The sequence below is a fragment of the Pogonomyrmex barbatus genome, unplaced genomic scaffold, assembly GCF_055798465.1.
Source record: "Pogonomyrmex barbatus isolate J1 unplaced genomic scaffold, ASM5579846v1 scaffold1, whole genome shotgun sequence".
In the NCBI taxonomy this organism is placed as follows: Eukaryota; Metazoa; Arthropoda; class Insecta; order Hymenoptera; family Formicidae; genus Pogonomyrmex; species Pogonomyrmex barbatus.
This window is the reverse complement of record NW_028297098.1, coordinates 20,097,894-20,111,117: the sequence shown is the minus strand read 5'-3', so window position 1 is coordinate 20,111,117 and position 13,224 is coordinate 20,097,894. Positions and strand designations below refer to the sequence as shown.

Below are 13,224 nucleotides of genomic sequence, written 5' to 3'. Positions count from 1 at the left end.
CGAATCTCATTGATGTGGACTCGTGATGTGATGTTTTGTAAGACTACACCACTGCTTCTACAATATAAGCTCCGCGGTTTTCTCTCTCATCGTCACAACCCCGTAGAGACCCCTTGACACAAGTGCAATGACATGCGAACGCCGTGATGAGGCTTCTACGTACGTTTCGTACACGTTATCTGTCTCGCGATAAGTAGCTATAGTTAAAAGTTAGTTTATCTGTTACTAATTATTTAGATACGAGTTTGTAAAACAAAACGAGAGGATCACATTAGTAATTTTAATTCTCGGAAAGATGCAGAGCTGAAAAAATGATGAGAATCTTAGTGATTTCTCTAAGAGAGGATGCAATTAATTTTTTTTTTTTTATTAGAGTTTTTTATTAGACAGTAATATTTAAAGTTGTATTTGACTGTTTTTGTATTGTTTAATGCTATGCGATTTCTTTTGCTCGCTGATTGTTATCGTCCTGGTTGTTACTTTGTACAGTCTGTTATCGACTTTATAACATTAATATACTACATATTCGTATATTTTCTACTTTTGCTCGTCACGGCGATCGTAACTAGTCTCCCGATCCCGGCGAAGTAGAAATTAGTGCGTCACGATCAAATATTTATATCCACGACTTATAAGCCGAGTTTACACAAGCGGCATGCGATTACTCTCCATCTGCGCAATTAACAACGATGCGTATTAAGCTCTCCGCGCTCCGGTAGTTTGAGTCTCCGCGTTTGAATTCCGTCGTAAAATCTGCTTGCTTCCCGTAGCGTTAAATTTTATGAAACGCCAAATATTAAATGGCGTAAATGCGCTATTCTAGAAATTTATTGTTGCAGTTCCTTCGATTTCTTATTCGGAGAAGTTAATGTAAATTTATTTATTTTAGTCTCTCCTCGTTCCTATTTAATTTAATTCGTAAACATTTTTTTCATATTGCCTCACGAAAGTGCATCCAAGAAGAAAAGTCTTAATTGCCCGAATAATATTTATTTAGATAGATATAGAATATTACGCGCAAATATTACGCGCATTTTTTGTGTAATATTCCACACGATAGCACGAAAATTTACGATTGTGAAAATAATTATACATGCGCGTCGACTGAATTTATGTTGCGAAGAAGAATTTGAGATAACTCCGAGAACTTTATACGATTGTTTTTACTACTTTTTTTTTCTTTTCCTTCTTGCTTTTTTACGTATCGCGCGCAGTAATTGGTGATACTGAGAAATTATCTGAAATATTATCTGAATTACTTGTCCAGCTTGTTCCGGCTAGAAATATTGCAAACAATTAAAGAGCATCCAACCATAATTATTTGACTCGCTATATTTTATATGTGTACACTATTCCGCTATTTCCGTTGAACACCGGAAAACCTCAGAGAGACACAATAACGTATCAGAGAGGCCATTTCGAAAATAGTCACGCTTTAGTATTCCGGCCGAGCCGACTCTATTTATTACGTAAACATGTAATCCTTATCTAATATCGTTGTTTGCATTATGAAACGGAATTCGACATAGGATGGAAGATTTTGCTACTGCCAGTGTAAACTCGGCGATCACATCAACAGGAGCGCATTAATCCTTTGCAACTCGCGACAGATACAACGATCCACCTTTTGTCAAAAATACGTCAAAATAATTTTTGACAGATCACTTAATTTTTATGTTACGTACGTATGTATCTTACATATATGTATCTCCAAATATCTAGGAAGGCAAAGGGTTGAGGCGCACGGAAGGAGAAACTAGGAGAAAATAAAAATGATGCAAAAGGGAAATATTTAGCGTGAAATGCGTGACGAGAATAGGTGCTATTCGGTAGTTAAAAAAAAAAAAAAAAACGAGGAACGAAGGGGATGGCGAGGACGAGGACGTAGCGACGAAAGCATGTAGATAGTCCGTTAGGTAGGGAAAAGGTATTTTATACGCGATGTATTATACACACGCGTGTGCTCGAGAAAAGATAACGTGTCTACGTACACGCACGAATACACGAAACACCACCGCGCGCGATACCGATTCATCGGAGTCGAAATCCGATACTCAGCACCACGGTGAAGAAAATTCCTCGCGGTGACTCGCAACATTTGGCCAGTTCCCATGCCGGATTTATGCGGATTGTCTCCGATGTGGATTAGCGTTAGTCAACTAAATTCTGTGGTTCCATGCGCGAAACATGTCACACCCCGCGATAGTATAATATGTAATATTTCGAGATCTTCAGATTACATTCGCCACTGAATCGTGTGTTGAATAATTAAATGTAGAGAAAATATGCACATTGGAAAATACGTCAAATGACAAAACGAAATTTTACGCTAGATAACGCTCAATATTTCCTCTTTAAAAAAAAATATATTTTTAAACTTTTTCATTTAATAATGTAAGAAGATATTGCTACGTACGATGCTTGATGATAAAAACAGTTCCAGAGACACCGAATAAAATCTCATTTCACGAAGCGAAACCGGAACGCATCACTCGGTTTCTTTGATATTTAATACAGCACGGGTTGCATGACTCACGTTCATGGAGTGCCACAGAATTCTATTTCTCCGACTGTATATCGTAGCTAGAGTTACGGTCAGAGAAAATTGTCAACCGTTCAATTAGGCGAGCCGATAAGTAAGCGTTATTGGTTGAGTTAATCGCACGCCCACACGTAGAAGTCTTTCCTTCATATTTCTATCACGACCGCGGCTGCGATATAGAGGAGGAGACGTATTAATCATCGAGACGGATTAATCGGAGTAGGCTGAGGCGCTGCTAACAGCGGCTGCCTGTGTGCGAGATGAGAGAACGATTGCAATTTCGTGTATCTAATTTGCGTCCACGGTCGCAGATAACGCGGAGGCGGCCGTCCAGCCGGTGCATCGGCCGTTCTAATTCCGACGGAAATGCATGCGGTTATTAGCATGTCCACGGCGACCTCGTTCAGAAGCCGCAGAACGCGACGACAACGACAGACCGCGTGGCACAGTGGTTAAAAGCAAAGAGACAACGACTGTTCTGTCCCCGTTTCGCCATCGGTAAGGCGATACGCGCTGCCATGCAGAAGACTATCAGCGGGAACGAGAACTTGGCGGTGGTAAAAAATTGCGTCGAGCGCGGCGCACTCGGTCGTAGTTACTCCCTTACCTCGTTCCCAATCCGAGAGGAAGTTTTAATTGCAGAAGCCTGAGGGGTCAAGGCTGACTTAATATAAAATCCGATTATATTAACTCATAACACCGACATGCGAAAGATTTTATCGGACGGAGCTGCCTGTGCGTCATTAGACTAAGGTTTCTTTTTTTTTTTTTTTTTTTTTTGCTGCGTATAGTGGTATATAGAAAAACTTAAGCAAATGGACCAATCACAGCCAAGAGTGTTAGATGATAATCCAAGATGATAATCTCACATTTTTGATAATTCTCAACTCGACTGGCTTACCGCTAAAGTCTTGCGTTTTTCTATACGCCATGTGACTTTAATGAATTTGCTAAATTTCTCGAGTGTTCTTAACGAACTTTCCTTTAAAGTAACGATAGCCTCTCTTAAAATTGATAAAGGTTCAAAGACCGAATGTTCCTTGAGGGAGAAATTAGCCGCGTGCTCTTTTATCATTCCAATCTATTCACGCTTCATTACATCATCGTCACATTTGAATTCAGACAGTGCTAATGAAAACTTGGTCCGCAACTTGGACCATAATTAATTCCTGACAGGACATGAAAGAATCGTCGCGAGATCGTCTCGTTACCTGCGACCGTGGCCGTACGATATTAATCATCATTATACACACTAGCGCAGTGACGCGCGCGGAATGTATAAATTTTGTATTTGTTTGTTTATTTATTGTTAGATAGAGAGCGGACATGGCGGAAGTTTCGCGACTAGGCAGACGCCAACTTTAGATGATCGAAACCCTGTGACTGTTTAGTCTCTAGATTTTATTAGCGATATAAAAATGACTAAAATATTATTTTGTTGATATATACATATTATATATATATATATATATGTATGTATGTATATATATATGTGTATATATATATGTATATATATATATATATGTATATATATATGTATATATATATATATATATATATATATATATATATATATAATTACTATTGACTATGAATTACGACTAATCTGTAAATATACGAGAACATCGCAGTGTCGTGTTTCTCCTATAAAATGATCTCGACTTTGTCCCCTCCTCATCCCAAGATTTCTCGAAATCGATTTCCTCGATCTTTGTGAGCGCGTTCTAACTCAGTCTTTAATAAGTTCACCATTAAAGTAGCAGAAGGAGACGATAATTAGGATAACTACTGTTGCTACTTACCTTGATCTGTTGTTGCTTTCTGCACTTTTTTGTCAATTATCGCGATGATAATTGCACATTAAATTTTCTATCCGATATCCTTATAATTTATTTAATCAGAAACATTAATGTCTGATGACTGTTGCTCGAAAAACAGTTGTAGCTGAAAAAATTACATTAAAAGATGGTTTTGCAGTTAGCGAAAATTATTATTATTATTTATTTAGATAGGAAAAATTGGCTAAAATGAATAAATGACTAGCAAGCACTACGATATTGCATATATTTTGCATCTAATCGATATAAATGACAGAGACAAAATTATAATTAAATAATTTGTTAAATTTCTGACAAGAAAAATCCATGTTTCTCTGTGGTGCTCAGTTAGATTAATAGACAATCACACCTTTTATAAATCTGATTATGTGATTTGATTATGAAATCTAAATTTTCTTGCATACATATGTATATGTATAGATTGTTAGATGTTGTTGCTATAAACTTAATTATGACAAACAATTTTTAGATACAAGGAAACAACGATATATTTTAACTATAACATTTAGAATTCTAGCTAGACTAGAACAAAACATTTTTTGAGTATATTAGAACTGATCGAACTCAAAATCCTTCATTTATTATCCGCAATAGCTTCTTTTTGATAATTATTTATACTCTCAATCTATTATTAATACGTATCTAATAAAGTTTTTACGATTTTTTTTATTTCTTATATAATTTTCCGTTCCTTTAAAAATGCTCAAACTCAACGCGATTCGATTAAAACTATATTCCGTACAACTCGATTTTTATTACGACTCAATTTATGAAACGTAACAAAAACGTAAGAAAAACTCGCCGGTGTCGTGGCCGCCATGTTGTCGGTGAATCGATTGAGCGTTTACAAATGCAGTCGTAAAAGTGGAACCGAGCGTGGGCATTATTTCATATAAATTCGTATAAATCCGTGTTATACAGATATATAAACAAATCTATTTCCTCGAAAAGATTGTTAAAGCAAAGATTCACGACAGAATCAATTCGCGTTGTGTGACCGTTCTGTTGACAACTTCATTGTTGTGAAACTACTGCTGTATCAAGATTCTAGATTTCATCGAATATATTTGTGAATCATCGATTCGATCGATCGATTTAAAGCACATCCGTGAAAATAAGAACGTAAATTCGCGTGAATTTTATTATAAATCGGCGCCGAGAATCACAAATCACTATATAGTGACAAAATTCACGACAGCGAAGAATTAAATTGGAAGAATTAAAACTACGATATTCCGTTGATAACTTTATTTCGATAAAATTTGCCGACGTACTGAATCTAACAAGACACGAAATGTCAAAAAAGTATTTACCTGTAAGCCTTATTTACCGGTAAGTTTCTACTTCTTCAAACTTTACACTCGTATTGCTTATTGATATATAACAAAAAAAAAGTTTAATTCGAGAAAGCTCGCATTTAAATTTGAAAAATTTTTCACAAAAAATGCATACTTCATGATGAAATAAAATTGAAAATCAAATAGGAAATGTATCTAGTGATGACTGAAATGCTCATTTCTAGTAAAATAAAAATTTACATTTAATTTTAATTTACATTTAATTTATGTTTAATATTCTAAAGACATTTAAAACGCTTTTAAACCTAACCATCACAAAATTTACGTGAATTTCAATTAATATTGAACTTTGCTTGCCGCGTTTAGCGGCAGCTGATAAAAAGTTGTTGAATTCACATTAAAACATACTCTCACGTATCATTCTTGAATAGAAAAATCAACGACTAGAGAGAAAGAAAGAGAGAGAAAGAGAAAGAGAGAGAGAGAGAGAGAGAGAGAATCAGAGTGTAGCATGCGCACTGAACAGCTTCATATATTTGTACAATCTCCACCGAAGTTCAATTAATTTTCGCGATACAGAACGTTCGTTCATTCCATGCGGCGCGAACTTTCTCGAGGAACTGTACGCGCGGGGAAAGAGAAAGACAGCTATCGCTTGAAGTTGTCTCCCTCGGATGACGTTTCGAGAACACCAGTGTGCGCGTTTCGATATGGACAGGGTTCAGTGAGGTCAGTAGCCTAACCGAGTTTTCGTTTCTACGTGTTTTCGCGATTCCCCGGGAGTTTTTTTCTGCGAGAAAATCTTCGCTCTTTTTTCTCTTTTCCTCTTTCCCCTTCCTCTCTCTCTCTCTCTCTCTCCCCCCCTCCCTCCCTTCCTCCTTTCTATCTCTTACGTTTCGCCGACCCACCGCGAGTGATCGGTCGGTCGGTCGTTCGGTCGTTCGTTCGTTTGTCGTTCGTTCGTTCGTCGCTCGCTCACTCGCTCGTTTCATCGCGCGCTCGCTCGCTCGCTCACTCCGCTGCTATTTCCAACGCGAATCCAAATCTGTCGTCATCGTCTGTTCCCACGAACGGGATTCGACCAACGTTGACGACTGACACGTCGCGTGTTACTGACCCAGCTTCGAGGGAATCAACTTCCCTAATCGAGGTATGTACGTAGGTCTTATCTCGAGAAAATGAATCTCGTTGTACTTCTTCCCTCCCCCCGTCCTCCGAAGTATCCATCTCATCGATGCCGGTTACCTCGCGGAGGTTAGGCGCGAGCGAGAGAAAGAGAGAGAGCCTACGCGCGCGCGCGCGCGCGCACATTCTTTCGCTCCTTCACGCATCTATCTACGATATATTGCTTCTATCTGTGAAATGATATTCGTACAGCGATCGAGCGTGTAATGAACGTCTGTGGCATGCTGTGACGTTAATCCTAAATCGACTCGTCTCATCCTTAAACAGCAACGCAAGTGAAAATTGGACTGCGATTTGGAAAAGAACGGTTGACAGTTTCATCGACCCCCGATGCGACAAACTGCGGGAGATCTGGTCGGCTAACCTTTGTCAGGTAGAAGAAAAGTGAAAAACTTCCTGAAAAGTGTTATTAATAGTGGCGAAAAGAGATTATCCTTACGATTATACATCTTAAAGTCCATATTTTATTATCCTCTTTTTTTTTTCGATAAAAATCTTTACACCAATGAATTACAAGTGATTTATTCTTCAGAGATCTTTGTACAATATTTATTTACAATTTACCGGCAAGAAAGGAGACAAACTCTTTAAAAGCGACTCACAATGAGTCAATAGGTTTATAAGCCACTTCAAGGATAAAAGAGGATTCAAAATATAGGCTTTGGAGAATTTCTCACATTCTCGAGTGCTCTAAATTATAGAAAAGGGAATGGCTTCGACGTTGTCATCGCGGAAATGATGACAATCTGTTTGGGACATCATTTACGCAAAAAGATATATAGCTGAGACTCGATGGAATTCACGCGAGAATTCTCGGAGTGAATTTCCATTAAATATATATTGCGAGTGCTTTTTAACATATCATATGTAGTTGCTTATGTTAGCTCATGAAACGACATTGCGCAATAATTGTTGCATGCGCAGTTGAGTTTCCCTTAGAAAACTCGTTTTGCGGTTACTATCACGCGAAAATGAGAAATAACGTCAGAATTTACATGAAATTGCAGTAAATCGTAATGCTAATCTAATGCGTGATGTTTCCTAACCTCACTACACGCTCGCTCGATAATATAGGAATTCTTTTTGCAGATACGAATATATAACTATTGAATTTTTATCTATAATATAGAAATGTATCATAATTAATATTATATATATATATATATATATATATATATATATATAAAAGTGGCAGCCAAAAATATCGACGTAATCTAGTTAAAATATCTGTATCCTCAAACAAATCGCTAGCAAATTAGCAAACTTATTTGTATTTAAATGTAAAAAAATGTAATTTCTTTACATTTAATTATACACTAAATTATCATACTCACAAAATAAAAATGAAAACACTCTCATGAAATATTTTCTTCAGATTATTCTTATTAATATATCCAGCTTTATGAAGAAATCTGAATGTTGTTTCTAAAACTAACTTTAATTATTTGCTGTATTTATCTGTATAGTACTTTGTGACACATTAGTTTTAAAATTTTCTTACTCTACTATATAAAACTTATTATTTAAAACCTTTTTCTTCTTTGACTTAGTTTGCATGAGCAATCGCTTCATTTATTATTTCTAAGTTTTTCTTATCTTGAATCCTTCTAATTGTATTTTTTACAATATAACGTTTTCTTTTAATTGTAATAATTGATTTTTTTAATAAAATTTATTCAGTATATACATATTTTTTTTCTCTAATGTTATTTTTTTAATGTTTACCTCTCATTACCTCTACTTTTCCATTATTTTTTTTTTATATTAGATTACAAAACTAAGATAAATAATGGAAAAGAAATAAACATCGGGATTTTCTATATATTGATTATTCTTATTAAAAATATAACAATAGCTTTTATTATCAATGTGAATATATATATAAAATTTGTACCGATATTTCCAATTGATGTTTCTAGTTGGCATTTTTATTTCTTTCTTGTAATTACAAACATTTATATACACATAATTTTTATATAAAATGTAAATAATTTTTTTAATAGAAATTATTTTACTATTTTTTTTTAAGTTATGGACGATATTATAGTTATATTTATCTTATGTCAATATTATTGCGTTATTTTTGTCTGCCACCATATACATATTTATGTATGTATTAATGTCTACTAATAATATATCAATAGACATAATAATTAAAAATATAATTATTTTAATTAATATCTAATTTTTTATGTTTTTATGTTTTATGAATAATAATTTTTAAGGATGTTTTACTTTCTTATAGGAACAAATCAAAGAGGTTGTTGGAAAAGGAAAGTTGTGAAGAACATTGGAAGATATTTTTCATTTTGTGTGATAAAAATATGACCCAAAAGATCCCAATGGTAACAATGTGTCTTCTTTAAAACATTAGGAGTTTGTTACTTATTATTAACATTAAAATGCTGGAAAATTAATCTTTGATAATATCTGATAATGATGGCAGAAAATAATGCAGAAGACACTAAATCAGTGGAGAATGAGACTCCGTCAGAAACTCTTTCGGTAATATCCATAAATGATGAAGCAGGTCCCTCTAATAAAGAAGAGAATTCTGAAGTACCAGATAGTGACAAATTAACTTCTAAAGAAAATCCGAATAAGAAAGAAGATGCCTCCGCTGAAGAGGAAAAGGCCGAAGGTACAGATTTACTTGACTCTGAAAAGAAAGGACAAGATGCTTCTAAAACTGATTGCAATGGGGATTCTACGGAGAAAATTAATCTCGACAAGACAGCATCTTCTGAGACAATCGAATCTGGAACCAAAGAGAATAATTTCATTGAATCACCAGCATCGCCTACTGGCGAAGAAGATACGAATGAAAATGATAGTCTAAATGATATTCTGAAAATAGTACACGGAGATTTAGCGAAGGAAATGATTCAGGCTGTTAATGAGTCTGCGACCGCGAAAGACGATAGTGACGAAGATAGCGACGAAGATAGCATTAAAAAGAAGCAACAAACGGTAAAGAAGAAAGATGATATTTCGGGAGGTGGTACATCTGACAGTATGAAAGAATGTATTAGTACTATAGTCGCAAAGTATGCAAAAGATAAACAGGTCTCGAAAGAGTTTTCGGAAAGGATGGAAAAAAAATTAAGCTTTGGATTCGTTGATCCTCCGATCGTAATCGGTGAGCTTATTGAGGAACAACTTGCTAACGAGTCTGCATTATCGGCTGATCGTACAGACCATATAGTAGAATGGGTCAAGAATTCGGTGAAGGTAAATGTTGATGAAGATGGTAACACTACTGAGGAACGTAAACTTGGCACGTACGAAAGAGATACGACGGATGAGACAAGAAAACGAAGGAAACCTACTGATTCAATATCTCCTCATGCAGTATCTCCTAGAAAATCGCAGAAGTTCGTCACCAACATCATAAAAAGGAGTATTAAATGGTGAGTACTTGTATTTAATCAATTACTATGTATTAATCATATCATGTTGATCAAAAATGAGAAAATGAAGAATAATGAAATATTTCTACTAAAACTCTTGTCGCACAGTCATTCTTGTTTCTGAAGCTAAATAAAAAATAAATTATCTTTCACTCTTAAAAAAAAATAAATATTTCTCAATACAATCGCAACATTGATGATCAAAAGCGATAAATTTTTTATTATATCACATATACACATATACACATTTACATAACTTTTATAAATTTAAAAATGTGATTATAGATGATTTTTTTTTAAAAAAACTCGTGTTGATCAATTGTGCATGGCTCTCCTTTCCCCAATGCAATGCAAAATGTATATCTATTTTTGCTATTTCGATACTATCAATATTAATGCGCAACGACACAAAAATTTTATTCACTTACCTGAAGATATTTTTGGATTACAAAAAATATTACCATTCTTCCTTGTAACTGTTGTTTGATGACGGCCGAGATATTGGTACTATCGGCCGATAAAACCGGGCAAGATGATATACTGATAGACACGCAAACGCACACTAACAACTTTGGAAATCGAGATAGAGAAAGAGAGGTGAGGCGAAGCATAGAAAAAAAGAGCCGAAGGGAGCGAAATATTGACCGTGGAACGATAAGTAAACGGTGGTGTCGATAACAGGATGACTATTTCTGCAACGATCCCTGCCTTTTTCAACCTCTGCTTATCTATAAGATAATGTGCGTGTGCATCTTATTTTTCCGTATTTGCACTGTATAAATATCTTACCCTCTTCCCGCATTCTTGTTTTCCATTTAACGTTTAAATAACTTTAAAAACTGATACAATCAATCTAATTATGAAGTTACACAAAATTCGCTAATTTTCTGTCGACAAATGTCTTTTGAAAATTATTTGAAAATATAAACTTATCTAAGTTATGCCACTTATTTTTATAGAGTTTTTGAGAGTCTTTTATAAAGATTTTTATATCGAATCTTGATTCTCATTGTGTTTTGTATTTGAACTTGAAAAATTAATCTAGTATATATAAATTTATATAAGGGATTATTTGTTTATTGATAGAAATTAATAAAGATGAATAGCTAAATAATATAAGAAAAATTTTGTAAAGAAAACTTCCTATTATTATGTATTTTTTATTATTACTTATAAAATAATATACAAAAAAGTAAGTTGAAAAGAAGAATTCTTTACCTTCGAAAAGTTTTCTATTTGAATGAAAACTTTTCTATTTCTATGATATTTGAGTTTTGTGAGATGCATTCTTCTTTACTATTGTAATAAGAGTGAGTTTCAAGAAAATATGACACTAATCAATGTAACTTTATACATCTTTTTTGTCGTAACCATTATAATTAAAGAACCGTAAGAAAACTGCTGTGCCCATATTTCACTATAAAAGAATTACTGTTTTATTATAGTTATATTTTTCATTGGTATTGGTTTGTATGTTGAAGAATACCTATTTCTTCTTCTCTATAGTGCAGTTTTCCCTTCTACCTGATTTTCGATGAAATCTGAAATCTCATTTTTGCATTTCCGTTTCTGAACGTCGCAAATCGAAATGAAATACATTTTTCTTTTTTAAAACAATGAATTGTGTGCAAAAGAGATCGATAGAGCGGAAGAGAAAATAACAAATAATTTTGCCAGTTATCCATAGTCATGGTATCAATGCTTCGATGACACGAAGGTTAAACGGCGGCAATATGCCGTTGATGACGCCAGGCGTAACCTCGCAGTTGGGCAATGCTGCGTCTATGATGATGTTGTTATCGCTATCAAGGCGTTACCTCGATCTTTGCGTGTACACATCGATTAACAAAAAAATAAATAGCATTGTGTCTTAGTCAAAATTAAATCGAGCGTAAATAATTGCGTAAATAATTGCAGTAAATAATTTCTGAGGTTAATTTATCTCGTTTCCCTTGTAATATTACACATGTTTATTATATAGATACATCCCGAATGATGGATAGTCGTTTAGCCGTAGCAATAAAACATTACGATTATTTATTTCATGATTGTATCACACACTCGATTCACTATTATGCCAATTGACACCCGACTGTCTTACCATTTAATTTAGGGCCATTTTCCTATATACTAATATAGAAGTCAACAACTCGATTTTAGTATCAATGCATTACTTTTAATAGGAATTTCCCTTTTACGATCTCGTATTCATTATCAAGAATAAACAATTTTTTATAAATGTAAATATTTTTTTATCAGATTATTGACTTTTGCCTAAATACATGTACAAAATATATATACAAAATTTCTTTAGTATCTGTTGAATATATTATTGATAAAATTTTATTGATAAAATTTTCTTTTTATCATTTTATTATATTTACTTTATTATTCTGTTTCACTAATCTGTGACTCACTGATTGAACAAAGTTTCACGAAATTATTTAAAAAGAGAGGCTTATTTCATATAAGTCTACAAAAGCGCATTCTTCTGATAGGAAAACTGATTTTTTTCTACATGTTCGTTCCTTCTTATCAGTATTCCATAGAATTTTTATATAAACATTTTATCGGCGTCGCGGGCAACTCCTTGTACTATTTACCCAAGGTAACTTCTAGAAGAGCTACCATATCGGAAATGCGATTTATTTTTCAATCGATGGTTCGGGGTGCGATGAGCGTTTTTCCGAGTGCCTCTCGCAGTGGCACGTAGTTGAGACTCAGGATAATTATAATACGCGATCGACCAATATATATGCGCGCGCGTGTTTCACGAGAAGGCTATCCAGTTTCCATGGTCCCAGGCCAAGGCTGGTCTCACCCCGCAGCAGCAGCGGCAGCGGCGGCAATAGCAGCAGCAACAACAGCAGCCGCCGCTGTCGCCGCCGCCGCCGCCGCCGCCGCCGCCGCCGCCGCCGCCGCCGCCGCTGCCGCCACCGCCGCTGCCGCCG

At 35.0% G+C, this 13,224-nt stretch overlaps 1 protein-coding gene across 2 annotated transcripts in view; it reads left to right on the top strand.

Moving 5' to 3' along the window:
- Window positions 1–6,259: 6,259 nt before the first annotated feature.
- LOC105425173 (uncharacterized) overlaps window positions 6,260–13,224 on the top strand; it is a 41,857-nt gene continuing 34,892 nt past the window's right edge. The window contains exons 1-3 of one of the 2 annotated variants that reach the window (XM_011635807.3): window positions 6,260–6,828; window positions 7,056–7,236; window positions 9,109–10,273. In XM_011635807.3, coding sequence (XP_011634109.2) covers window positions 9,300–10,273 — 974 coding nt within the window. In that variant the 5' untranslated portion in view covers window positions 6,260–6,828; window positions 7,056–7,236; window positions 9,109–9,299. The remainder of the gene's footprint in view (window positions 6,829–7,055; window positions 7,237–9,108; window positions 10,274–13,224) is intronic. The other variant, XM_011635808.3, reaches the window with a different exon arrangement.